The sequence below is a fragment of the Cyanistes caeruleus genome, chromosome 11 (genome assembly GCF_971803275.1).
Source record: "Cyanistes caeruleus chromosome 11, bCyaCae1.hap1.1, whole genome shotgun sequence".
Lineage (NCBI taxonomy): Eukaryota > Metazoa > Chordata > Aves > Passeriformes > Paridae > Cyanistes > Cyanistes caeruleus.
Genome location: NC_141711.1, coordinates 10,330,694 through 10,358,638, shown reverse-complemented (window position 1 = coordinate 10,358,638; position 27,945 = coordinate 10,330,694). Strand labels below are relative to the sequence as shown.

At 48.7% G+C, this 27,945-nt stretch overlaps 1 protein-coding gene and 1 long non-coding RNA gene across 2 annotated transcripts in view; one reads left to right on the top strand and one right to left on the bottom strand.

The window, feature by feature from the left end:
- Positions 1-604: 604 nt before the first annotated feature.
- LOC147650997 (uncharacterized) lies at positions 605-13,956 on the bottom strand. The gene is made up of 2 exons (XR_015274966.1): positions 13,759-13,956; positions 605-7,161 (listed from the first exon to the last, which is right to left on the bottom strand). It is a non-coding gene; the product is annotated as an uncharacterized LOC147650997 (long non-coding RNA).
- A 70-nt stretch (positions 13,957-14,026) lies between these two features.
- The window catches only part of CHST13 (carbohydrate sulfotransferase 13), a 29,643-nt gene continuing 15,724 nt past the window's right edge, over positions 14,027-27,945 (top strand). The window contains exon 1 of the mRNA XM_086846934.1: positions 14,027-14,137. Within this exon, the coding sequence (XP_086703060.1) occupies positions 14,044-14,137 (94 nt within the window). The 5' untranslated portion in view covers positions 14,027-14,043. The remainder of the gene's footprint in view (positions 14,138-27,945) is intronic.

The window sequence follows — 27,945 nt, the reverse complement described above, 5'->3', positions numbered from 1 at the left end:
CTATGATTGTTATAAAAGCCCAGATTTGAGCTTTTTTTACTGCCTGGGTCACAGTGCTCCTCTAATGACCACTGGTTGTTGCCACATTTGAATAAGTTTCCCAGATTAACCAGCAAAAAGAGAAACCCTCCACCCTTGGTTCTTTTTTTTTTTCATTTTACAATTATCTGCTGTTTCTCTACACTTGCTCTTTTATCCTTACGTTTTGCTCCTGCCTGGATGTGCCCAGCGCCTTGCAATTAAAACAGAGCTGCTCTATACAGTTCACAGTCTACAATCACATGCTGCCAACCCTTGCTCATTAGAGCAGTCCCACCGGAGAGAATAAGGCTGTTTCACACCAGGCCTGCCTGCTTGGTGTGGTTAAGTTCTGACCTTAAGTTAGGTATTTTAAAACATCAGCAAAGCGTTCACTGACTCACTGCTAATAATATAGCTGCTAATGCGATGAATCTCTAAAAAATACATCCAAATATTTTTATATAATAATCAGAAAACTTTCATTCCCAAAGGGAAGGAACGGTTGCACTTTCAACATCTCTTGTGTTTTGGCCTGGAGGTGTCCTACATGCTGTGCCAAAAAGTAATAATTAAAGGGACACAGTCAACATAAAACTAAGTTTATTGAAATTCCTAACCTGTGCTCCTTGGCAATGCAGTAGGGCGTTCAGAGTGAAGAGTTTTCTAATATAAGTTTGTTTTGCACCACTCAGGTTCTTTGTTCTTTCTGCAGTGCTCAGTTTTAAGTATAAAATCTGTTTTTTCTGGTTTCGCTTCTAGTTTGTGTTCGATCACTCAGTGTTTCTGTGCTGTATGTGTTCTGAATTTAAAAGACATCTGCTTCACTTCAGCTGGATCCCCTACTGTCAGTCTTTGCTTCCTCCCGTTATGTGCCTGTTAAAATATCACTGGCATGAATATGCAAGGAAACTAAATGCAAAGCCAGCACCACAAATAATTGCTGGTCCTTTTAAAGTGTCCAAGCCTCTCATGAGGTCTTTGATGCAGAAGCTGTTAAGCAAGACAAAGATTTGGACTGCTCTCTTTGCAAGCAGTAAGAGTGAGCATCTGCAATTACTTTATGAAAGAAACCGCTGGTGAGAATTACAAATCAATACAATGCAATGTGCCTGGTGTATTTTATTTTAATGAAACCCTGCTTCACACAGTGTTTGGAGTTTCTCAGCTGCCTTGTTCATCCCTGGCATCCAGGCAGGGTGGTAAAGGAGTGAGCCACCCCCTCCCCAGCTGGGGTCATGCGGCAGATGCTACAGGAGACCCCACAAACTTTGCTGATTTCTTTTTTTTTGGTGGGGTTTCCCCTGGCTGGATGGTGTTGCAAGTAATTCACTGTAAATCACAATTCGTTTGGTTGCCAAGGGTTTGCAAAATTGCAAGAGATTGGGATGAAAAGCAAACAAGAAGTATAAGAATGCGTGGCTGCGAGTCCGCGGGCGGGCGTGCCGCCCTCGCCCGTGTCACAAGCAGCCGTGCCAAGCAGACATTCCCCAGCCAGATGCTGGCACCCTGCCCTGCCCAGGGAGCCTCGGGTGGAGAGACAAACTCCCACCCCTGGGTTTGAGTGCAGGGGCTCTGCCCCCCATGCCAGGCTCAGGGCCTCGCTCATGCAGCCCCACAGCTTCTGGCCAGCAGCCACCTGCATCTGGCCAGCAAAAACACTGAGCCAGGGGAATTTGTGTCCATCTGCACCCATGGCCTGTTCCTGCTCAGGGTGCAGCTGGAGGTCAAAGCTAAACCAATCTTGCTTCTAGGAACACTGCCCTGAGCAAGGCCTGTCTGATCCAGAAGATTTGATGTTCTCAAGATGAAAAAGAAAAAAAAAAAAAAAAGCAACAAGAAAAAGAACAAGAGTCTTTATGTCAAAGCTGTGCCATTATTTCCCCTCTTACAGGGGTCAGAACAAAAGGGTCTGGTGATCTTACAGGGACAATCACAGCCCAAAGGCTGTGCAATAACCTGCTCTGCCAGTGACTCCTTTTAACATGTCCAGAGATAGGGAAAAAGCTGAAAACAAAAATTCTATCAGAAAGTGCAATGGATAGACCTGAGAAATCCATAGGCTGCCCATCAGGACTGCTCAAGCTGGAATGGAGGATCTGGATACCGCACTCACCATTGCCTGGGAGAGCCAGCCCTTCCTCTGCAGCAGCAGCAGTGAGGACATGACCCAAACAAGAGACACTGCACATTTCCAAAGATCCAAGAGAGCACTGGGAAATAAGTACTATAAATATTTAGGTTGTGTGAATGCTCAGACAGGTCAAAAAGCCAAGGGGAAGAATGAGAGAGGCTCCCAGCAGAGCAGCACTGCTGGGGAGAAACCCTCATCCTCCCAAGGACCGGGGGCTTTGCTGTGCTGCTGAGCTGCTTCTCTTTGGAATTTCATTTAATTCAAATCTCTTTGGGTCTTGATTTGTAATTCTTCATTGTTGTTTTATACTTCTAGGGCTCAGTAGCCACTTGGCTCCTTTCCATCAGATGCTCCCCATGCACAGCCAGGGCTGTGTGCTCCTCTGTGCTGCAGCTTTTATTTATATATTCCCTCCCTTGAACGCAATGAAGAAGGGTTTGTCTGCACAGCACCGGGGTGAGAGGGGAGCCTGCAAAGCCCACAGGGTTCAAGGGTGAATTTAGACAGAATTACAGCCACGTGCAGGGGCTGCTCCCGGGAGCACGTGGGGCCTTTGTGGATGTGAGCAGACTTGGCAGCTCCGGGTGGCTCTGGCACAGCTGCTGGGGGCTCAGCCCTTCTGGATGAACGAGGCACTCCCTGGGACAGGCTCCTGCTGCTCCTGGGGGCCAGGGCACTGCAGAGCACACTCTGCTCTTGGCTGCTCTTGAAAGAGCAGCATAACCTCTCTGCAGAGGGAGGTTGTCTTTGGACCAGGAATAGCATTATTCCCTCTGTCCTTTTGCAGCATCCTGAGCAGTCTGGATGTAAACACCCAGGCTGAACAGCCTGGCCTTGATCTGCACTCAGCTTGGCCCCCTGCTGCAGTGGGCATCCTGGAGAAAGTTTTGGGCTTTTGGGCTTTGAGTGTTCCCAGGATGGGAAGAAAGCTCAGTGCACCCCTTCAAAATGCTGCAGCTCTCCTGGTGAAGGTGTGGCCCCCAGGAAGAAATGCCTCCTTTGCTGAAATTCAGATGGTTTCTCAGCCACATTGCATTTGGGATGTCCAAATCCTATCCAGAGAGGCTGGCCCGTGTGCTGCAGTGGGGAGATCAATCCCTGTGAGAGCTGGTTGGGACTGCATTGCGCATGTGCACAAGGGAGAACCTGCTGAGATGGTAAAAACCTGGGCTATGTTCCCGTGCTGGTGTTTGACTGTGCTGATAATATAACAATTCCTGGGGCAAGCTGGAGCAAAGTGACAGGATTGCCCTTTAGTATGGAAGCGAACTGAAAGCGAAATTATATTCTGAATGTGAAAGTAAGAGGAGTTGAACAAAGAAAACATTGGATTAATACTGAGGGGTCACCCAAAGAGCCAGGAAAGCCCTCCAGGTCCCTGATACTCAGATGGTGTGGGTGTCCAGTACAAGCCAAGAGCCCTTTGCTTTTGATGGCAGCATTGTGGCATGGGGATTTCCCCATGGGTTCCATTTTGGGGGAATCCTCTGTGACAACACAGGCTGTACCATGTGTTTGAAACCTTTTGAAACCTCTGCCTGCAGCAGCTGGCCACTGGTGCCCTAACAGTGCAGGACAGGCAAGGATCACCTGACAACTCTCTCAAGAAGTGATAGCTGCTCTTCCTCAGACACTTTCAGCACATGGTTTGCTGCCCCACCAGCCCTCACAGAGGCAGGAGAGGGTGTGTAACAAACCTGGATGTCAGAGAAACTCCTTTAGAGCTACAGTAACCTTTTGGAGCAAACTACTGTGATTCAAGTCACCTCAGTTCTGTTTTGCTGTCATTGACTTGTTCTTCCATCACAGGCAAGTCACTTCATCTTGATATAAGGATTATAGGAACATATATCCAAGGGAAGTCTGGTTCCATGCTTTTCTGGTAATGGCTGTGTTCACTCTCTACTTTGTCCATGTTCAGTTGATCTGGAGACATGCCTTTAAAATTTAGAGGAGGGTAGTATGGATTAGAAGTCTTTGCTAAAGAGCCAAACATGCAACAGATGGTTTAAAATTGTAGTGAAGGTATAATTGGTTAAAGAGTGAGTTAAATGGAAAGGAACCTGTGGTTGGTAGGGCAAAGAGCTCCATGTTCTTACCCAATCAGCCCACAAAAACAATTATGGGGCTCCTACAAAGATTTCAGGATTCATTGTACACTTGGCTGCCCGCTTTTTGCCATAAAGAGCTATAAATGTGTCATGCTCCCCATGGCATTAACCTGTCTGGCAACACAGCCCCTTCTGAATGAAGTATTTCTATGGTGGCACCACACAAACAGTGCTGGAGCTTGCTATGAATCACTGAGCATCCCCTTTCCAGAGCAGAAATGGAGGGGGGGAACTGCTGACACCCCAGGGCCTGTGGACTTTCCTTCTGCCTGTGCCAGCTTTGGGACATTCTGCAGAGCTCTGCATTCCCCAGCTGCTTCCCATTGCTTTTACACAGGACACATGCAGGGTGGTAAACTGGGAACAGAGCTTGTCTTTGGGTGTGGCTTTTGAGGTCTACTTAATGAGACACTTGTGCTCTTCTGCACATCCTTTTGATGTGCTTTAGTACAATTCTGATCCTAAAGGGTATAGCCCAGCAAATATTCATCCCAGAGAGTCTTTGGGGTTCTTTGTGTTTGAACTTTGAAAATTCACCTGTCCTGCTTAGGCAATAGCAGAAATATTCCCCTAGAATCTGGTTGAAGAATTTATGTTCAAGACCCAGGACACTGTCATTATGCTGATCTCGTTATACAATTGCCAATCCAGCTCAGAGACTGCTCCTTCTGCACCTCTTGCCATCACATCATTCTTCATCCTCACTCTCCTACGCTCCATATCTTATACAAACTATGCCCACATTTTCACCCCTGAGCTTCCAGTGTAGAGAAGACACAGCACCCATGTCCCTGGCTCCAGCAGTGTCCCCTGTTGTTCCCTCTTCTGGCCCCTGTGCTGGAATGGATAATAAAATGCTTCTCGTTTCATCTTTATTAGGCTTTCCAAAAGGCTTTGGGAAATACGATGTCTGTCTGAGGGGTTCTCAAAATTCACAGGCTCAGTTAACTAGACTAGAAACCACTTGGAGGGCTTTTTAAAAATTTTTTTGACCTGTGAAAATTTAACTTCAGCAACCAATGTTTTCTCTGCAAGAAAGAGTGAAATTACAACCTCTTAACTCCAAGAAAAAAGCTGCTTTCCCTGAATTCCTTAAAATGCTTTAGGTGTTAGTGATTAACAGTGTCAACTTTCATTTCTGTCTTTGCAATGCTGAATTTTATGCATATGGCAAGTGACACAGGTACACCACCTATTGCTAAAATGGACCAGAACTTCCAGCAACAATAATTCATTGCAGCTGCTCATAGTTTTGCCAAATTGCAACTATTTGGGTTGAAAGTTCCTAAGCAGAGAATATCTGCTTCATGCTGATTACTTTGCTTTAAATATCAGCAAAAATGTTTCAGCTGTTCTTTGGCCAAGATTAAAAGGATCAATATTGGGTATTGTTCTTACTGTTTTGGTTATGGTGGAGGTTTTTATCCCTTCCATAAAATAAATTCTACCACCCACATGTGTTGTACTCTAAGCTTGTCATTTCTTGGATGTGATTTCAGGTGTCAGGCAGGGCTGTCCGAGAGCCTCTGTGAAACAAATGGTAAAATCACAGCCGATTTCATTGCCTTCTGTTACAGTCTGTCTCCTGGAAAACTTGCCTTCCCTGCTCCTGTCCTCAATCCCACCATCCAAGCTGAGTGTCTCTCTGCTGTGCCCTCTTTCAAACAAGTACACTTGGGGTTTCACACCTCCTTCCCCTCGGTGTGGCAGAGCTGGGGTGTCACCCAGGTGCTCTTTTCCCTCCCTGAAGTCAGCAAACAGACTGATTTTAGTTGGTTCCATGAGTCTGGACATTGTGAACATTTCCCACTCGATAAAACCTCTCTGCACTTTCTGCATCTGGAGAGTGGACACTCAACAGCTGGGAAATGCTCGTGTTACATGAGTTTCTTCTGGTTTCTTCAAATTGTTGACTGATTTTACAACCAATATTCCAATGGGCAGGTTTTTCAGACAAGAAGAAAAAAAGATACCTGAAGCTAGTTAAGAAAAGATTCCTCCCCCTCCTGCCCCCTACTTAGTTAATATGATAGTTACTTAATATCACTTAATATGATTTAAAGTTGTCAAGAAAGACTTGCTGGAGGAAAACAGAAATATTCACATCTGTCACTGTAACTAATGGGGACTTTCTCTAAGCGCAGCCCAGAAAGTCAGGTACATTTGTTTTCATTGCTGTTGGATCTTTCACCAAAAGCATTTGGTTCCCCAGCAGGATTCTCTGCTCTGGCTTCCATGAGATTAATTGTTTCAAAAGCTGGAGTGGATGGAAAGTTGTGATGACTAAGTCCATATAGAGCTAGCACTAATTCTCCATGCAGGAAAAACTGGTATTTTGAGCAATGCCATGTGTTTCTGTGCTGTCTAATATTTCATTCAGCTGTTACATATTTTTACTTTATTCAGTCATTACTTAACACACTAAGGAAGGACATGAAGAGGTTCCATGCTGCTGTTGATTGATACCTTTTCCTTTATAGTCTTCTCAGCAATTTTTTAAGTTTCATTGTCACACTCACAAACATCAACATGCAATCACAGATGAGACTTCTTCAAGCTCAGGGCAGGTGTTTGAGGCCCTGTAATCAAAAGGAGGAGATTTTGGTTTGTGTCATTCACTGCTACTCCTAAGAGTGGTCACAAAGAATGGGATTTAGGATTAAGTTTCTCTGTGCAGTCCTGGCTGACTGAAGAACACATTTGAAAGACTTCAGCTGCGAATGGTTTTCTTTTCTTGGCTTCTGCATTGTCCAATGAAGATTCCATTGGAAAACGAGTTAAGTATATCTCTTCTTCAGCTGAAGCTGTAACAACCACACAGCTATAAATTCCTGTGTAGCCAGACAGTGGCTCACGAGATCCATGGAGTCATGCCCACTTTGTCAAGCTCTGGACGTCCTGAGAGGAGAATGTGGAAAGTTAGCATTTGCCTTGACTGAATGCTTGGCTGGTTTAACACCATGAGCTCTGCTGGGCTCTGCAGGAATAGTCTGGCTGACTACAAACCAATGACCAGAGAAAGCACAGCCACGGGAGCAGAACAGGAGAAGACAGTGGTCGTGGTTTAACCCAGCAGGCAGTAAAACACACACACACAACCGGGAACTGGGAACAAAAAGTACAGGACACCAGTAAAGTCACATATACTGCACTGCAGTGTGGATGATAACTGTCAGAACAGCAGACCTTTACTACATTTTTTCCTCTAATTCCTAATCTTTTCCTAGCATGGAGCCAGAGTTTATATTCTGGGCCAACCCTATTTCTAGATAATGTTTAACCATGATTCCTTCTCACTGATTATCTTACAGCTCAGTTTCAGCTGCTTTGCTGGGCAGCATGAAGCTTTTCCACATGGTCTGTGGACATCACTAAAATGTGACATGAGCCTGGTGCTTTCAGCCTGGAGGGATTTGACCCCCTTTCAGCAGAAGGCTGAGCAGCTCCTGGCTCTCCCCTGGCTCGTGGTGCAAAGAGAAGCACAGGGAGCCTTAACCCACACACTCTGTGCAAGCTTGGGTGAGATCCATGTTGCAGTACAGCATGGATTGATAGTGCATTCAGAGCATGTCCCTCTCTGCCACCCCTGCAATTTGAGCAGCAAGTTTTTAATTTCTCACTAATTATTAGGTATTACTTGCTTTGTTCAAACCAGGAGGTTGGAGGTGGTTGTAATCCTCCATCCTGCCTTTGGGAGAGCCCTCTGGAGGATTACAGGACAGAATTGTTGGCCAGGGGCATTTCAGGGCATAAGCCACAGAGAGGCTGACTGAGGCACTTTGTTCAAGATCCTTCACTCCATTAGCTCCAGGATGCCAAATGGAAATAAAACAGAGTAAGCTTCAGTGCAGCTCTCATTGCTTCAGGTTTTAAACATCGCAACATACGCCTGAGCTACCTTGTACTGTCTCCAGCTGGTGCTTTCTGGACATGCCCTCATTGAAAGAGATAATTGTGTTTTGTTTAAATTAATTTCTGAAGTTTAAAAGCCCATTTATATCTGCCCAGTTCAATGAATTGAGCCTCTGCACAGTAGCATATTCAGTTTCTGCTGTAACCTGCTACCGCTGTTTAGCTGTAGCTGTAACTGCAGAAATAGCAGCCAAAAAAAACCCCAACCAACCAAAAAAAACAAAAAACCAACAAAACACAAAAAGCAAAACAAAAAAAAGCCCCCCCCCCAAAAAAAAAAAAAGCACCACCACAAACACTCACTTCATTTTTCCTTTTTTTTTTTTTTTTTCCAATGACATATGACTGTGCTGTCTTCCACAGCTGAGAGAGGAACTGGAATTCTCTCTGGCTTTGCTGAAATCACTCTATTGCTGGGAACATCTGTAGAAACAAAGTAGCTTTTTCTGTTCCACTTTCACTGATGGCAAACTTCAGAGAAGATCAGGCTCATAGGTGTTTGTGTGGATTATTTTCATGACACTGAAAAGGGTAGAGCTGTCCCACTGCAACCAGCTGGAAATACAGCAACCTCTTTAAAAAGTACATGATTTAGCTGCCATCAATATATAGATTTGGTATAGCAGCCAGACTGTTCTTCACCACTGTCAGCAGTACTAACCCAACAAACCACAGGCTCTGAGAGGAGGTCTGGCCGTGCCCTGAGCAGTGCAGAGCACTGTTTGTGCTTGAAATGTTCTAGTTTCTTGTTCCCAGCCACCATAATCAGGCTATAAGAATAAGCACTGAAAGTGAGAGTCCCTGCTCTGTTCAAAGCCTCACTCACAGGAGATCTGTGTGCCAGCAGAAAAATTCCTTCCCTCCATCTCCTCCCTCTGAGCTGTGTTCCCTTGCAGGCCAGAGCAGCTGTGCATTGAGCTGCTGTGCTCTGCCACATGTGAGCAATGCCCTGGTGGGGTTTTGCTGGAGAGATTTACTGGGTTTCCTTGGGATACAAGGTCCTTGGTTCCCATCTGAGCCATCTCTGTACAACCTTTGTACATCTTCTCTTTGTACAACCCTGACCACAGAGGTACAGAGGTGCAGAGCAGAGCCAACCAGTTGCTTTGGGCAGCATGGAGAAAAGCTGTGGCTGTGTTCCCTGGGTGTGCAAGAAACAGCAGAAAACAGAAATATTCTGCAGAGCAGGAGGCAAACCCTGACCATGCTCCTCATGGGAGCCTTGGCAGGTTTGCTGCTCTTGCTGTCAGAGGAACTGCACAACTCCCATCCTTGTGCCAAGGTCAATTTGCTTTCCGGTGTGTATCTGTAAATCACATCCCTTCCTCAGGTGAGTCCCTCAATCAGACATCAGCAGAAAGCAAACTCCCAGCTGGGAACAGTACATAAACTAATGAAATAGAAATGCCTGGTACAAAAGATAATACAGACCCTACTTGTTACTATTGAATAAAAAGTTTGATGGGAGTTTCCATCCTACCACCAGCATTTCCAGTAGATGCAGGCAGAGGGCTGTCCTTAGAGCCTGTAATTTGGTTTGCTTCCATCACCACTGGTACTTTTAAGAGAAAAAAGCTGCTGCTTTTTGTTTTATTTTATTTTTAAATTCCAGCAGGAAGAAAGTTAAAGGAATGTTTCCTTGAACTATATTTTGACGGAGGCCAGTATGTTAAAAATCAGAAGAGACAGCCCAGTTTTTAGTTCCTTGGTCTTTAGGAAGATTTCAGAGGAGATGAGGAGATAATTGTAAAATGGTCCCTGGGAAGTCATTAGCTTTTTCTTTTTTACGTGGTCAGGGGGTAACAGAAAGGTTGACAAGCTGTGGAATTAGCCAGGTTGCAATACTGACTACTCAGGATCAGATGCTACATGCACTATTCTAACCCTTAGCACTTTCTTTCTCACGAGGCATAAGAGCCTGATTAATTTTAGGCAATGTACACTCTCATACCCACCAAACCCGTGGGGTTCCTCGGGATGCAGAATGTCTTTGCAATTGGCTGCTGTTGTTTCCCAGCCCCGTCCTTCTGATGGTGATTTTCAAGGTGATTTCTCAAGGCATCAGTGCTACTTTGTATGAACACATGGCAAAATCTGGCCCCAGATTTTAAAAAGATACAGGAAGCATCTTGTTATAATCTATGTAACTAGCAATCCTCTGGTCACCTCTCCTTGTTGGATATACTGACCTTGCCAATATTTATCCAGCACCCAATGGTGAATAGTCCACCATTGTTCTCTGCTGCTGTGAAGTAAGGCTCTTGTGTCAGTGCAAAGTGAGCATAAACACTAGTGCATTTATGAAATAATGTTTGAAAAGTCACATTCTGCAGGTGCAAAGGGCTACAGGAAATGATGGAAAATCAATGCACTGCTTGAGAAAGCAAGTATTCCAGTTCGGTGCTCTCAGCAGCAGTGACCTTTCCTTTTAATACAAGAAAGTGGCAGAACCTGGCACCCTATCTTTCAGGGCAAAATGTCACGGGTCCCCATTTTGACAGGGATGGTTCAGATAAGGTGTTAGGAAAACTTTTTGAGAGTTTGTAAATCTGGAAAGGATTGCTTGGCAAGATCTTAGGTGTCCATCTTGGGGAAACTTGCCGAACAGCCTCAAGCAGGGGATAGGCTGAGGCTTTGCAAGGTTCCTCTCAGCCAGCACGTAAAGTGATGCCATAAAATTTAAAACCCAGCACTGAGTATCAGGATACACAGAGGTCCATGGAAATCCCAGAGGCAGGGTGACATCTAATGCAGCTGGTAGGAAGCAGAGAGGAGATGACCCACAAGATGATCACAAGCACCAGTGTCATTCCCCCATCTCCTCCCAAGCCTTTCCTCGGTGACCCCAGGGCAGTGGCAGCGCTGTCAGTGCACCCAGCACCAGCAGATGGGAGCCTCACCGGCAGGAGGCCAGGGAAAACTGCTTCTGCTGCTCCAGAATTAAACAGCTGGGTGCAAAGGCAAAATATCCTCTAGAAAGGCTCTTTTTCACAGTGGCCAGACAACCAGGCCTCAGGGAGGAGTACAACAGATTCCAGCAGAAACTAGACACTGTTTAATTTCTATTCATCGTGGTCATCAGACCAAAGCTTGGGGTTAATCTCACTCAGTGGCACCAAGGTCCTGGGAAAAAGCAAAGCATGTGGCAGAAACCTGCTGAGAAGACAGTAACGAGCACTACTAATGAGAGAGGGAATCAAGCATGCACTGCATCAAAGGCACAGCACTTCCTCTTCACCTACAAGTCAGCTGCAGTTCAGACCTTGGCAGTAACGAATAATTTCCCTCTGCAGTGTGTTTTTAGCACCTTTTGATCATTATTTTTGTTTACCAATATTATTTTAACAGCCATAAATAGCTCCAGCCATGGTCTGAAGCCCATGGTGGGAGGCACTGTGCAGACAGGGAACAGGGTGTCCCTTCCACGAGGAGTCCACAGCCTGTCAGGGAAGGAGCCATTGCCACTCTACAGCAAATACTCATTTCTCAGTCCTTCCAATGGACCTGGCAAAGCCACAGATTAAGATACCAGGGATCAGTGCTTGCCACACTCATTTCATGTGTGCTGCTGAGCAGTTGTATTTTCATGTGTGTTTTGTGCATCTGCTGCTCTCCAGCCACCAGTGGTGCCTGGGGAGGGAGAGAAGGGCTTCTCCAAAGCAGACTGAATCTGATGGCTCATTAGAAATAATCTTGGGATCATAATCTGAGACTCTGACAGCTCCTTCTTGTGCCCTTCTGTGTGTCTGCAGCGATCTTCTCTTCTGCCTTAATGGGCTGGGGTTTTTCTTTTCTGAATGGTGGGGCTGCAGGGGAAGGGGGATGTTAGGAGAGAGCAGCATGTGTGACCAGGGAGGTCTGTCACACACTCAGGAATAGGCAACAGCAAAGGCCTGACCTCTCAGCAGCTGGTGCCATAGCCAGAAGTCAGCTCTTATCATAATATATCCCTTCTTCCCCCTGGAAAATGGGTTTGTCCTTCTAAAAGAGGTTTTCTCCTTCTAAAAGGGGTTTGTCCTTTGAAATGGGGAGCATTTGCAGCTGAGTCCACATAAGAATCCTATGAAATCCTCATGATAGGCTTCTGTTTTTAGCCCTGTGGATCTGAACGTTCACCTCGGGCTGCTGAAGACCAGCCTTGCATATGTGATGTGCTCACAGATGGCCCTGGCCCTGGCCCTGGCCCCAGGGATGAAATACAGACAGCAGGCAGCAGGACTCGACAGGTCCTGCTCCGTGCCTGAGTTTCCACTGGGATGTTTTACTGCATTTTCTTTAAAGGGAATTTCCAACTATGGGTGAAGTTTGGTTATTTCTACTGTTTTTTATTCATCCTGCTGAACCCAGGAAAGCTGGGCTAAAGGGGTGATTATTTTCCCTAGCTTCTCTGGGAGCCTTGGGCTAGATTTTCTGGTGTTTCAGTACTGGGAGATGCAAATAATGAAAAATTCACCAACAGTCTTGAGCATACCTTCCAGCTCCTGAAAAGCTACTCCAAGAGGGTTCCCACTGCACAGGCTGGATATGCCTTCAGTCACTGAACTCTCTGTGGCCCCAAAGACAGCAGTACCAGACATCCCATTCTGCTGCCCCTGAGCATCTTTACGTGTGAGGCAGACCCCAAGTCTTTCCAAACTCATCAAGGGGCCAAAATTACTGCACCACTTGCAAGAGAGGCTGCAAATCTGCAGAGCCATTGCCAGCCACAGTGCTCCCCCAGCATCATCTCTTGCTCCCTAGTGCTTGGGGTCACAGTCGTATCACGGTTTGGTATTAAACAGACACAGGGCTCTGCTGCTGAGCCTCTCTCCAGCTGCACACTCTGCTGTGCTCTTGCAAGGAGGGATATCAGGGTCTCATTCCTACTGTCCCTCTCTAGACCATCCAATAGGGACATCAAAGAGCTGTATGGTCACAGTCCAACACAGCCTGCAAGAAGCTGCTTGTGTTCTTATTTCATTCCAGATTCCTTCCCAACATGAGATTCTCCTCCTGGTTTCCCCTGCCCTAAATGAGGGCAGAATGAAGCCCAGCACGTGCACATACCCAGACTCTCTTTGTCATTCCCAGTGGCTCCTCCTTGAGCTGTCCTCCTTTTCTTAAAACTAAAGTGTGTTGGGGCTGAAGAGCAGCAGTGAATGAGTGTTGTCTGTGGAATCCAGCTCTTGGCCTGGCTAATTTGGCAGGTGGCCTTTGAGCAGATCTCACATGTTTTACAGAGCTGGGTGAAAAGCATTGCTGCTATTTCAAAACTGGGGCAACAGAAGCTCTGGGCTGGTTCTGCCTGTGATTACGGAGCCTGAGGGATAGAGGATGCAGCAAGAGAACTTTGCACTCTCACTTTCCAAAAGCATGCCGAGAGTAATAGAAAATTACGTCCTCCTTCTGCAGAAATGTATTGCTTGAGGTGGAATTAGTCAGAAGCATTATTGCTTTCAGTAAAAGACTGCAGGGCCGGGGGTAGCCAAAAGAATATTAAAAAAAAAAAAAAGAAAAGAAAAAAAAAAAAAAAAAGGTGTATTTATTTTAAGGCCATGCGTATTTTAAGACCACGAAACTTTGTGACGCTTCCGAAGTACTGACCGTGCAAAGTCATCAGGAAACTCCCGATCCTGCCAGCACATCGGCGACTCCCTTTTCCCCTCGGGGAGTCCCCGAGCGGTGCCGGGAGCCGGGCAGGGCAGCGCTCAGGGCGGACGCGGCCCCGGCCGAGGACAGCCCCCGCCCCTGGCCGTGCCGAGCCGCCGCCGGCGCCGCGGGGCTCTCGGGGGCCGCGTTCCCGTCCCGTGTCACTTCCTGCGGGGCCGCGGGGCCGCGGGCGCGGGGCGGGGCGGCGGCGCCCGCCGGGGCTCGGGGCCGGGGCCGAGGATGCGGCGGAGCCGGGCGCCGCGGCTGGCGCTGGCCGCCGGCCTCGGCTCGCTCCTGCTCGTCCTCTTCTACTTCCAGAGCAGCCTCAGCCCAGGTGGGTCGGCGGGCGCCGCGCTCTCCGAGGGTCCCCCGGCGGTCGCGGGCGGGCGGAGAGGGGAGCGGGGCACTGCGGGCAGCCCCTTGCTGGCTCCCGGAGCCGCTCGGGTGCCGGGCGCTCCCCGCCGAGCCGGGGCTGGCTCAGCCGCTGAGCTGCCGGCCCTGGCGCATCCCGCTCAACTTGGCCGTGGCGGTCCCGTCCCGGCGCCGCAGGGACACCCGCGCCTCCCTCCTGGAGACACCTTCTTCTCTCGGCTCTCTGTCCTGCGGGACGGGAACCCTGGCCAGCTTTGTGCCATCGTGGAACCGTGCACAGCTTCCTGCAGCCCTCCCGTGCTCGGGACGGCAAAAGGGAGCTGCTCCGTCCCGCAAGTGCCCATTGACACCCGCGGTCACTCAGATCCCTGGGACTCTGTTTGAATGGCTCCAGGGACTGCTCTATTGTGTGCTCTTAGAAATTTCTTTGAAGCTGGGAAACAATCCTGAACTAAAATCTGAACCGTTTTGTACTGGGGGGATAATTTATTTCCCTGCCTTTTTCTGCCCCTTTGGGGAAATTCGTTCCTCTTTCCCAAGAGACGTTATTGGGAAATTCCTGCCGTTTTAACAATGTACTAATGTTTTCTGAGTACAGCAGCAATCCATCAATGGGGCCTTTCGAGTTACATCTTAAAATTCAGAAGACTGACTTGACTGAAATGTTAATAGAATTTTATCAGTGTAGACTAAATTAAATGTGATTTTCCTTTTATAGGGGCTGCTCCATCACTTTAATGTTTTTTTTCCCTAAAAATAAAAAAAAGGCGTAACTTGTTGGGTGAGTAAGATTGAAAAGGAGTTGGGTTTCAGCAAGCATTTGTTATTTCTAGACAAGCATGTGAAGCTTGTCAGATGAATTCAGAAATCCCAGAAGACCATAATCACTATTGTATTCCTTAGTAACTTCTTCTTTTCTTAAAGAAATGATTTATGCATCTTATTTTAGTGTTGGGACTGCTCAGTAAAAACTGCAGCACTGAATCAGCTTTAATCTCCAGGGGCGCTAATGAAGAGATGATTGTGTTTTACACTGGATACGCTTTCTAGCATCTGACTAGAAAACATGTCTCTTTCCAGGGCTCGGGTTCTCAAAAAAGAGATTCTGTTGGTCTGAGTCAGCAGAACTTTCTGTGCTTAGTTGACTTTAATTCCTTACCTGATCTCAGCCCAGTTTCACAGAGTTCCCGTGAGCTCAGAGCAAGCCAGGTGATGGTAATGTAATGGTGCTGGTGTCTCACAGGCGCTGGACGGAATTTGGGTCTGGAATGCTGCCTTGAGAAGTGCTGGCCAGCTGATGCCTTGGGGAATGCAATGCCCTGCAAATCTACTCTTTCACGTGGGGCAACTGTGATTTTTGGAAGTTCCCATAGATGGTGATAGGTCTGAGGTAGGAGTCTCCAGCTGCTGGAACCGAGTCACGTTTGTCACTCAGTGGGAACCTGTTTGTGAGGGTGTGGATGCCCTCTGCAGATTTGCCCCATTAGGTTCTAAAAAGAGGTGAGTTAAAGCAATATTCATGTTCTCTACCAGCTTATTTTCTAGCCACACAGTTGTCTCCCTGAGTGCAGCCTTCATTTTTGTGCCATTTCTTTCCCTTATTATTTTTTCAGTTTATAGTTTTTCCTTTTCTCTTCAGATCAGTGAGAAACTCACACTAGCTAGCAGAGGAAAGGTCATTACCATATACAGAAAAGAAGCAAGCTAAAGATTGCTTCATTCTTTATCCCAATGAAAAACAAACTGAGGCCAATTACTTGAATTTTAGAAGTTACAAGTTACAATAATAGGTAAACAATTTGCAAAAGAAAGTGTCATCTTTAATGTGATGGCTGCCTGGGGTTTTTTGGAGTTCTAGTTGTCTGGTGTCATTTGGTTTTTGTATAATAATGAAGAAAAATGCTAGGAAAAAAAGAAGCCATGGTATGAGTTTCCCCCAAGAGCAGTCAGATCGTTTCTCCATCGTTAGCAGGATTGAGCAGGTTGCCTTCCCTGGGCCACCCACAGTCAATTACATGGAACAAGCTGAATTAATCCTTGCTAATGGCACATAGAGACCAAACTTTCCTGTGACCAGGACAAGGAATGGGAAGAAGGATGATATAGCCAGAAACCTTTAAGCTTGAGAGCGCTAAGGGCTCACTCAGCTCAGGGAGCAGGAATTAACTGCTGTGTTTGCACGACTCACTCACAGCTCCATCCGGACAGTTGTGCAGCAGAGTGGTTTGTGCTGAGCTCCATGGCTGTACTGGAATAAGGGTTTCTTGTTCTGCCTCAGGAACACCCACACACCAGCCTGTGCTGAAATAACTCTGCTCCTGAATGCCGCTGAGTTGGTAATTTTGGTGGTGGGCTGAATTAGTCTGTACTGATGTCAGTGGCAGAATTCCCTGTTGTACCTCCTGGAGGCAGGAATGAGCTCAGTGTGCTTGCCAGAGGGGTGGTTCAGGTCTTGGTGCTCCACAGGGAGGTGGGCTTGTGTGCTTGAGTGTGCCCTGACTTTGTGAACCCTGGTGATTTTTTGCAGCCTTTCCTTCCTGCTGGCTGTACTAGTGAGCAGACGCGGGGGCTGTAGGCCCGGCTTTCCCCTGGCCCTGGGGTGGAGCTGTGCCATCACTGCCCCTGCTCGCTTCATGTCAGTGCTGACCTGTCTGTCCTGTTGGCCATCAGCTGTCCTTCCCCAGGCTCACAGATACATGGCCAAGGGCAGGATGTCTGTGTTGCAGGAAGGTGTTGAGGTGGTGCAAAGACCTTCCACACCATGCCACAGTGGGTAGTTCTATGGTTTACTTGGAGCAGTCACCTTTCAACACCTCCTGCACCTGGGCTGGTGGTGTGGGCAAGTGTGCTCAGCTCCCAGGCAAAGCTCATGCCATCTCAGGTGGGCTTAGGGAGTGATGAGGGCCACCAGGAGTCCTTGGCTGTTCTGGTGTAACCCCACAGGCATCCAGGAGAACCTGTCTGGCCTCAGCATGATTGTCATCCATCTTCTGAGCTGATGTTCCTCTACCGTTCCCAGCAGGAATAGCGCACCGCTAGCTGTGCCGACTTGTGCACGCTGTACATCTTCTGCATAGAGGTGAGAATACACAGCAGGACTCCCAGCCTGGTGTTTCATCTCACTCTGCTGGCAGCACATCTAGGCTGGCACAGCAGGAGATACTGGAGGCTGCCATTCCTTGTCTACATCAGCGCTTTGGTCACTGCTGTTCTCAGGGGGACCACACTGATTTTAACAACAGTGGGGGATGTGGGATGACTCTGGTAGTACAAATGTGGGATAGAGGGAACAGGGAACATTTGAAGGAGGTTGAGGGAGGTGAGTGGCAGGTCCTAAGGCCCTGTGTTCATCTGGTCTGAGGTTTCTGCAGGGCAGTGCTGTGTGGCTGTGTCTTTGGGGCAGCTGTGAGTAGGCAGACTGTATTGACATCTGAAGAGCTGGCAGATTTTCTCCAATAAGAAAGAAGGAAAAGCTCTCAATCTCAAAGTGGTCCCTAATTTCTGCCCTGGTTCTGTCCATCTGCAGTGTCCAGCTGTTGTTTCTTAGGTCTTTCTAGCAGCACTTGCTCAGTGCTGGCTTCGGCACTCCCCATGTTGTTTCACAACCTGCTGTCAGCACGAGCTCTTGGACCTCACGGGGCTTTGCAGGTGAGATACACTCAGCCTTTGGTCTGCCTCTTTCACAACAAGAGATATCAGAAGTTCCAGGGTTGTGATACTATTCCAGAAAGCTTTCCAAGTGAGAAAGCAGCAAGAGCCCTCTCTCCATCCTTATCTGCTCCTGTATCAACCAGCTGGATCTCCCCTGGGCTCTGATAGAGCAAAGCCTTCTCCAACGCTTTCACCAGCCTGAGAAGGGTGTTGCTTCTCATTGTTCCAAATTTATTGATCCCAGTCAGCTCTTTCTCTGTGCCTAAAGATTGGTCCCTTCAGGAGGATACAAATTATTGTAGAGATTATAGATTTGATAAGTGATTTGACCCACAGAGCTCAAGTCCCTGAACCTAGAACTGCACCTAGACCTGGTGTGAATGGAGATAAATACACACTTAAATATTAGCAGACCTTTAGAAACCAGGGATTTTATTTTTTTTTTTTTTTTCCAGAACAGGAAAGAGCCTATTTTAGGTCTCAGTTCCTCCCCATTGTTTAAAGGTATTTGGAGGCTGAAATTCAGCCCCTGCCTTGGGACTTGCGTGTGGTTCGGCCAGCGAATGCTCTGAGCCTGGGTCATGCCTGCAGCTGGCTGACACATGTCCTCAGCCTTCCAGATAAGGAGGGAGATGCTGCTTTTACCCTGGCTAAGGCTGCAAGCACAGGCAGGGATGACAAATCTAAGCCACCCTCAGATGATATTGATTTCTCTTCTCTTCTCTTCTCTTCTCTTCTCTTCTCTTCTCTTCTCTTCTCTTCTCTTCTCTTCTCTTCTCTTCTCTTCTCTTCTCTTCTCTTCTCTTCTCTTCTCTTCTCTTCTCTTCTCTTCTCTTCTCTTCTCTTCTCTTCTCTTCTCTTCTCTTCTCTTCTCTTCTCTTCTCTTCTCTTCTCTTCTCTTCTCTTCTCTTCTCTTCTCTTCTCTTCTTCTCTCTTGTCTTCTCTTGTTTTGTCATGGGGCAATTTTGCCCAGCTTGTTTTCCCACTCTTACTATCATGATGCCCAGGATGCAGCCCCTTCCTTTTGAGGAGCCAGTACTCGAAGTACAACATTTGTCAGCCAAGATGTTGTTAAACACAGGCTGGAAGCCCTCAGATCTTCCACCTTTGAAAAAGACGTGAAGCGCTACCTGTTGGGGTAGAAAAATCCACCCGGTTCAGTGCTGAGAGCAGGACAATAATGAAGCCCATCTGCTCCTGAGGGCCAGGCTTTTTGTGAGGAATGCTTTCTCTAGTCCTTCTTGGCTTTATACAGTTTCCTGAGAATCTCTGATGCAAGAGGTTTTAGAAGGGAACGGAGTGGGCTTAGCACACATGGAGTTAACTTTGTCCCTGCAGGAGAAATTTGTGTGCTGGTGGCTCTGCTAGCTGGCTCCAGCCTCTCCTGGCTCCACATTCTTCTGGCATCTCAGCATGGCTGTTTCTTTCTGGCAGCACCTGCATGCATCTCTGGGTGCAGCTGCATTTAGTTCCCACACACAAAACTTCAATATCCTGCAATAAGAACTCCACAAAAACAGCACCAGCAGGACTTTTGCCTGTGTTGGTGCAGGTTGGTGAGGTCCAAGGCTGGGAGATGAGTGCTTGTGCAGCATCCAGGGCTCTTCCGAGGATATTGGGATTTGTTATGTGCTTTGTGTGTTGATATTTGTTATGTGGGATATATTATGTTTGACCAAGTTTATTTCTTGGTCCTGGGTTCCCACAAGCATCTGAATGGAGAGCATGACAAACCCTCCTTCTTAATTCCAGTGCAAACACAGCTGTCTTTCCCAGGACTCCATATCAGAAGCCAGGAAACTACAAAGCCATTAGGCACTTAACTCCCAGTACTGCCCCTTGGAGCTGCATGCCCAAAGAAGAGCTTAACTCCCCAAATACTTCTGAGGGGCCAAGGGAAGATGTTTCACTTTGAGCCTTTGAGATGCAGCTGGGCAAAAGCCCAACACTTTCCTTGTTCAAAGGCAATTAAGGATTGCTAGCAGTCTGACAATGGGGAAACATCTCACTGAGGAGCTCTTGTGGCCTGAAAGGCCTGGGTTTAACACCATTGTGCCTTGGTCCTGCCTGCACGGCACAGTTTGCACTGAGAGTGAAAATAGGGGCAAATGGACCTACCCTAGGAGCTGGAGGTAGCTAGAGGAGCTTTTTTCCCCCAGTAAAATTCGTCATGGATGGAGGGGAGTCAATGGGGAGTTGAACCCCACATTCCCAGGCTCTGCTTCCCAGTTTAGACCAGTCTGCTCTGTCCCATACATACACCTGTACCTGCAGAGCTTGCAGTGCTGTAAACTGGGACACTGTCTCCTGTCTGGATCTGCAGCTGTGGGACAGGTCTGTATTCAGCCACAAGCTCCCTGCAATTTCCCCACTGATTCACATGCATCTTTTAATTTTTCCCCTGTTCAAATGGAACTCCCTCTGTGGCAGTAAAATGTTCCCAGCAAGGCTGTATGGTGGGAGATATTACTAAATGCCCCCTGTAAATGCTGCTGCCCCATCCCTGATGCTCATGTCCAGATGCTGAGATCCTTGCTTCATGGCTGGCTGTTGTGATTTATTCTGGCTATGCTGTTGGAGGTTTGTACCCCATGTCTTTCTAGTTATTAAATTACCCATTAAAGTCAGTTGTAGAGCTCTGATAAATAGGGTTCAACCCCCAAATGTCTCTTCTTGCTCTGTTCTCCATTTCCCGATTGCCTGTGGCTTCCACTGGGAAGCCAAAATTTCAGTCTAAGTCAAAGGTCTGCTGGGCAAAGAAAGAAAGTTTTTCTGTATCCCCAGGAGCTGGGTGGCCACTGCTTGGGCTCATGCTGTCAGGAGCTGTGGTGTGCTGGCTGCTCAGCAAACAGGGGCTGCAGCAGCAGCCAGGCACTGGCACCTCTGCAGTTTCTGCAGGAGGCAGCATGGGTGGTTCCAGCAGCCAGCAGTGCCAGTTCCCCTCTGCGTGGAGCCCAGCAAGCCCAGGATACCCAGTAGCCAGAGGAGCCTGCAGTGGCCAACATCCTGAAGTGTCACCCCACCACTTCACAGCTCACAGATCTCTGCTCCCCTCTTGGTGGGCTGAATCTGTCAGAGTTCAGGAGTGCCCTGAGTGTGTTTCCAGTCTGAGCCCCTCAGACAGGTCAGTGATTGCAAAAGGCAAATACACACACACTCCCCTGCCACTGGCAAATTGATTTCTGCATCAGCCCCACACATTGCTGTGACTCACTGCCTGAAATACGGATTTTCAGTCTAAAAAGCTGATGAAAGGCTGTGTGAGGGCACCACATGGGATCAGGACCACAGTCATGGCAACAGATCTCCATCTTGCACCTGGTGCTGTCCTTCTGACCTGCCACCTTGTTGATGTGGGGACATCTTTATGCTGGCTTCTGGTGCACAGGGAGAGGGTAAGTGGGAGGGAAACTGAGCTCTCTTTCAGAATTTCTTTTGAATGCTATTGAGCAAGTTTCATTTTTTCCCAGACCCTTTGCAGCAGGCCTTACTGGGATGTCTGGGGTCTGTAGGCTTTTTGAAAGGCCCTGCCTTGTAACCTTTTCCACCTCTCACATTTTGAAGTCTCAGAGGCAAAGATCTGCCTCAATTTTGTTTCTAGGCTTGGTGATCCTTGCCTCAGAGATCCTTGCACAAGTCCACTCCCTTTAGCTTGCTGGCATGGCACTGAGCACATTTAGCTTCAGGGTGTGGAGGTGTCCAGCCTTGAACCAGGCAGTGGGGAATTCCTGCAGCCTGTTGGAGGAACAGGCTGGCTGCTCTGCCTGCTCCTGTTTTCCCCATAGTGCCCCTGAGCTCTTAATATCTGGATGAGCTTTGACTAAATAAATAGTTGTAAATTTATGGGCAGGCAGGCTGATGGGAATTTGGCTGGGAAGGGCTTGGAGTTAGGCTTTCCTGGGAGAAGAAAGCAGGGTTTTTCCTCTCTGGTTAGGAATGTAGCAGCTCTACCACCTTGGGTTCAGCAGCTACATCCTCAGCTGAGGTGGCTTGTCACTGTCTGCCAGTGCAGGAAGGCCTGGCCACATAACCCACATCCTGTGGCAGCTCTGTGCCGAGAGGAGAATCACCATTGGGTGTAGAAAATGGTTGAGGACCTGGTTTTGAAGGTGTGAGTGTGTGTGGACTCGGTGTCTGCCGATTCTTCTGTCCCAGCTGAACGTGCTGTCCTGTGCCACCTCAGGTCCTTCCCTGGGCTGTGACGAGAGCTTCCTGACCTACAGCGGGGCTCTCCGAGCACCAGCCATCCCCAGCCCTGGAGGCAGCCCTGGCTCTTTGGGGTCCTGGCTGCCTCCCTGTCTCTTGGCATGTCCTTCCTACCTCCCCTCCACCTTACCAGGGATCCCTGATGCACGGGAGCAACGATGGCAAAGGCATTCAATGCTCCCAGCACCGAGCCCTGGGGGTGCTGTCACACTGTGCAGCTGCTCTGGCAGCTGTGAGACCCTGCAAGCCACAGTGCCCTGGGTTTGTGCTCCAGTGAGTCTGTTACATGGCCATGTACACAAACCATGCTGAGCACAGGTGCTGAGACCTGCTGGGCTGAAGAAGCACTTGATCCTGGTGAGACACAGCTTTTTCACAATTGTACTTAATTTTCATAGACTACCTCAGTGTAGCATCCAGCTGGACTTGAAGCTGTTTTCTCCCAAAGAGTGTCTCTGAAGGTGTGAGGCCTCTGCAGTGGCTCGAGTGACAGATGAGGAAGCCTCTAGCCTGGCCATGGCAGATGGGCAGGTGCTGGTGTCTCTACCCATGGTACTTGTGCAAGGAGATGTGCCATTAAATGTTTTGGATCTTCACAGCAGTGCACAGGGCCCGTAGGTCCCTTCCCATCAGCTTGTCACCTGTGATGTGGAGGGATGTTGAGGCCATGAGTCCTGGCCTCCAGTCACAATGTGCTCACAGCTTTTCCTTCTCCATGTAAATGGCACTTGATTTATAGCCCTCCATCTCCTGGCTGCTTTCTTCCAGGGAGAGAGCAGCAGCAGGTTTGAGCCTTCCTTTGAGAGAGAGAGAGAGTGTTTTCTCTCTCCCTACAAGTTTGCAGCCTCCCTGCTAATGTGGAACCCAAACCAAGCCTGCTCTCTGGCCAGATGTTGCTTCACTGACCTTGCAGGAGGATGGGTAATATTGACATGAGGTTCAAAGGTGCTGTTTGCTTGGAGCTGCCATGTGTGGGTGTCTCTGGGGCTGCCTTGCCTATTCTAGAGAGCTTTCTTCAAAGCTGAGAAATCAGCACAAACTAGTTGGAGGTCAGAAGCTTCTCAGGAGCTCCCCACCCCATTTGTACTCTGCTGCCCTGCGAGAGTGTGGCTCTGCCTGCCACAATCTCTGCACAGGCAGATTTCCCCACAGCAGGAGAGGCAGCGAGTTCAGTCCTGCACATATCTACAGAGCCAGGCCCTTCCTTTTGGCAGGGGTGCAGGAGCAGCATATTCACAGCTGGGTCGCTTCCAAGTTTACTCCTGGCAATATCAGGGAGATTGATTTCCCTTTAGCTTAATAGGATCAGCAGGCACAGGCACTGTGAGACCCAAACAAGGCTGAATTGATGCTGGTGGAGTTTTGCATCAGTAGCCCACAGCTGCTGGGTGATGTAGACACCAAACCTCGCAGTTCCCTTCTTCCTGAGGTCCCCAGCAGGAAGGTCCCAGCAGCCACTCAGACAAGCAGCTACCAGTGATGCTGGATATGTTGTGCCCCAGAGTTGCAATGGCACTGGAGGTGTTTGTGCCCTCTGCTGAACATACTGTCTGGGGAGACAGGGCTCTTCAGTGGTCATTATTAAATGCAGGAGAAGTAGGCACGAGGGGCCATGTGGTGGGACTGTATGTGCTGGAGATGGTTCTCAGAGATGGTTCTCCCTAGTCTCCAGCAGGCTGTAATTCACTCCTCCTCCTCTGCGAGCTCATGCACCTCTTCAACTCCTTGTAAAGCCTCTCGTTGTGTATCTTGTGACAGAGAGTCTCACCAGCTAATGACCTGTGTCATTTAGAAGGGCAGGACACAGCCCCTCGGCTGGGAGCAGAGGGATGAGAGCCATGAAGCAGAGCCAGGGAGGGATGGCTGTGTGCAAGGTGCTGCCCTGGAGTTTGCTGAGTGTGCATTTCTTCTCAGATCAGCTGGCTGAGGCTTTCATCAATCCCAGATGCACAGAGCTGAGAAGATGGCTTGAAACATGTTCAGCTGGCAAGTTGAGCCATCTGACATTGGAGAGACTCCTCTTTGTTGTACCCGTGCAGGTGGCCCGTGTGCAGAGGGCACAAACAGCATCTGCCCAAAGCAGACCTGAGCGCGGGCAGGTTTCGAGCAAGCCCAGCCTGGTCCCCTGCGTGCTGGCCTGCCGTGGCCTCAGCAGCTGAGCAGGAGACAGCAGGCTGGTGCAGATGGTCTCTTGGCTTGGCAGCTCCATGGTGCTGTGTGAGCAGCTGTGGGCTGCCTGAGCCTGCCCAGAGATGGGGTCCTGCAGGGGTACGGACACCACACGGGCGGGATTTTAGGGAGAGGTGGATCTCTGGTGCAGCCTTGCCCAGGGCAAATCAGCCCCTGTCCATCCTGGCAAGGATCCCTGTCTTGGCACTGCCGGTGCAAGCTCTTCTGCAGTTCCTTCGGGCAGCAGGCTGCAAAGGAGGAGTTTATTGACAAGGAATGGGAATGCTGGCAGTTCAGGCTTGTATTATAAATGCAAGCAGCCAACTGGGGCCAGGAGAACGACAGGCGTAATGAGGAAGAGAAATTGCTCTTGGAAAGCTTCTAGCTTGGCTTATAGGAGGAATTAACCATTTGGAAACAGAAGATTGCATGGTACTTACACACAAATACTTTATTTGCTCACAGAGGCCGTCTTCCTGCTGGATATTGTTAATTTTCTGTTTCCTATAAAGATCTTAATTGCAGTCCTTGTGACAGTAGAGACCTAGGGACACTGCCCCAGCAAAATACATCCCTCCAGCCAAAATAGCTGTGATCTTTCTATTAAACCTTCCTGGCATCTGCCTCAGGCTGGTACCAGGTGACCAGAGCCTCCTGCTGCTGAGGAGACATGAAGGTTTAGGAAGAACCCCTGCAGTGAATGGGACAGAGTGTCCAGACCAGCTGCCATTGGCTCTGTTCCTAATATGATCCCCCACAGACGATACTGGGGCATTTGGCAAGCTCCTTGAAGCAGCTGGATTCCTTCCTTCCCTTTCTGCATGATTTATTGTGAGCTAATCCTATAACTGTCACCATTTTCCATCACTTGATTAGAGTTTCCCTGGCTGATCTTTGACTCAACTTGACTAGATGGGAATAAGAAGGCCTTCCTTGAAAAACAGAGCCTGAGCTATGCCCACCTCTGGGGAGGAGGGAGCCACACAGCCAAGGCCCAGCTGTGCCAGCCCCTGAGCCTGGGTATGGCTGGTGGCACTGTGATAGTCCAAGAGGTGTCATCGGTGAGAAATGAAGAAAAATTATCTTTAGAAACATAAAGGCAAAGTAAACTGTGCAAGAAAGCAGGAGCCAAAAGAGGAAAGAGCTTTTGTGAATCTTTATAGAAAACAAGGAGGTTCTTTATGTAATTTTGATATCTTCCTAATGGCAATAACTTTTGCCTAAGTAAACCTTCCAGAATCTTGAACATCGAGAGTAATTCACAGGTGGTTTTAAAGCATGTCCAGAAAACAGATCTCTGAATCACAGTCACTTCTGCAACCAGTGGCAGCCAGTCCCTGCACTGGCTTGGATACAGCCAGCACTCCCTTACAGTAGACATCTGGCTGAAGCCTGGGCAGACTAGGGATTTCATATTTCAGAGGTTTCTTCCAGGCAGTTAAAAGATGAGCAGCCTCCTGTTAGGGGAAAGAAAAAGCAAAAAAAGTGAAGTTAGAAAGATAATTATTTTCCTGCCCAATGCGTGTGACATGCAGTAGAAATCCAAAGTAGTGCAGGATGTTCTGACCCCATCTCACGTCAGGAGTTTAATGTTCTTTTTGCAGCAGCTTAAAAAAGCATCCATCTCATGACACCCCCTCAAACCTTGCCCCCACCCTCTGTGGCTGCTGCCTGAGCTTTGTGTGCAGCAGATGGGAGGCAGAGCTGGCTGCAAACCCCCCGGCGCTGGGTCATCCCTCAGCCTGGGTTAGCTCAGAGTGCTGAGTGTGCACTGCAAATGTGAGCCTCTGTGGGCTGCGGTTGTCAGCCAGGCACGAGGAGTAAAACACACATGGGTCCATTGTCTCTTTTGCCAGGCAAGTGCTCCAGCAGCCTGCTGGGAAGTGCCCCTCCAAAGGGTGCTGGTGGGGGCTGCACAGAGGGTCGCATTGGCTTTGCTCATCTGGGAGATCTTGCATGCCTTGGATAGTGGAAAGTCAGCTCCGAGCTTTCCAGTTTCTGCTAAACCTGTAAGAGCATTAATAGAAATGGACAGTGGAGATTATACTGTCAGCAGTGCTTGCTGTGTTTCTTTGGAGCACTTTCAGCAGAGATCCCTCTTTTTTAGTGGTTTGGAGCAAAACCCAAATAGCTCTGAGCACTGGACCGCTGCCTCCTCCCTCCCATTCCACATCCCACATGGTGCTGAGCAGGGGCTGATCTCACCCAGCCACCCAGCAGCCTGTTCCCAGCCATCAACTCTGCCAAAGGCACAGCAGATCCTGGGCAGTGGGAATGGAGAAATTGCCCCTTGGAGAGGCAGTTTCTGGATCCTTTCAGTGGAGGAAGAAGTGGTGATTTGAAATAAGGTCTGGTTGTAACATTTCTGTAGTGATGGCAGTGCCAGCCCCATGTGTGACCTGTCAGAAGGCTCCATCCAGGTGTGACTGACTCCTGGCAAGGAACATGGCTGGGACAGCCATGAGGGGGCTGGGAAGGGGGTCAGGTCAGGTGTGGGGTTGTCACAGCACCCACTCAGGAGGTGTCTGTGCTCCTTGGCACATGGGCATTGCCTGCCCCACAAAGGCTGCCACAGTGCTTGAGAGGATGGGCTGAGGAGGCATTTTCCAATGAATGTCAATGTGTCTGTCTTGAACTGGATCCAGATGAAGAAACCTGAAGTCTGGTGGCACTTGAGGCCAGTGGCACCTTATGCTGCTGGCCCCTGCCCTGTGTTTGCTGTCTGTGGTTTTATTGCAGCTGGCATGAGTCACTGAGCATGGAAATGATTGTGGGTAGGTGACAATCGTGAGCATGGGGCACTGCAACCCCAGACTGAGGAAGCAGGGAGCATGCATCTGCTTCTTGCAGGCTGGAAACCTGTCAGTGCATTTAATGTGGGGCTTCTGTGCTGTCCCTATGCCTGTCAGCCCTCAGATTTCTGTGAGTCTGCACTGTGAGTAATTTGCTCTGCTGCCTCTCCATCACCCAGCGCAGCATGCCAGAGGCACTCCAGTCCCACGAGCCCCATTTACAGGGATGCTGCCTGCAGATGACTGTATGCAGATATCAGGGATCTTGGGCACAAGTGGAGGCAGGTGTGCTTGGATTTTTGGTCCCACTTCAGTTCCCTGAGGCTGTGTGTTTCCACCCCCAGACATTCAGCATAACCACTGCTGCTTCTGGCAGGCCTGGCTGTTCCCTGTCTGGCTGGAATGAGAACAGGACATGTACTCATCCCTCTGCATGGCTCTTCCCATCCATCACTTCCCAGAGAGAATAGCTTAGAACCTGCTTCCACACCCTCATTAACATTTCCTGAAGGCAGCACACCCCTTGTCCCTCTGTTGTCTGTGGACTACTGCATTCCAGCCGTCAGGCCACATCCCAGGAGGAGTGAATGACTTTTCCTGTTAAAGACAGTGCAGTCCATGGAGTTATCCCATGTAAAACAGTGACTCATTGTCCCCTCTTTGCAGTGTTTCTTGGCTGGAGGAAGGCTGTCAGTGCCAGGCAGCCTGGCTGCCATTACCACCCAGTTGTGCCACACAGCCCTGGCACTCTGGAAAGTAAGATTGCAAGGGGGTGGTTGCTGAAAACAGAGTATTATTTTTAGGGGGTGACACCTCCTTCCATCTCCTTCCCAAAGGAAGCAATCTTGGATATCTTGCCTATGTACACCTGGTTATGGTGAGGCCCAGGGATCCCCAGTACCTTCATATCTGTCTGTGTGTGTGTAGGAACTGTGTGGTTTGGGGCAGAAAA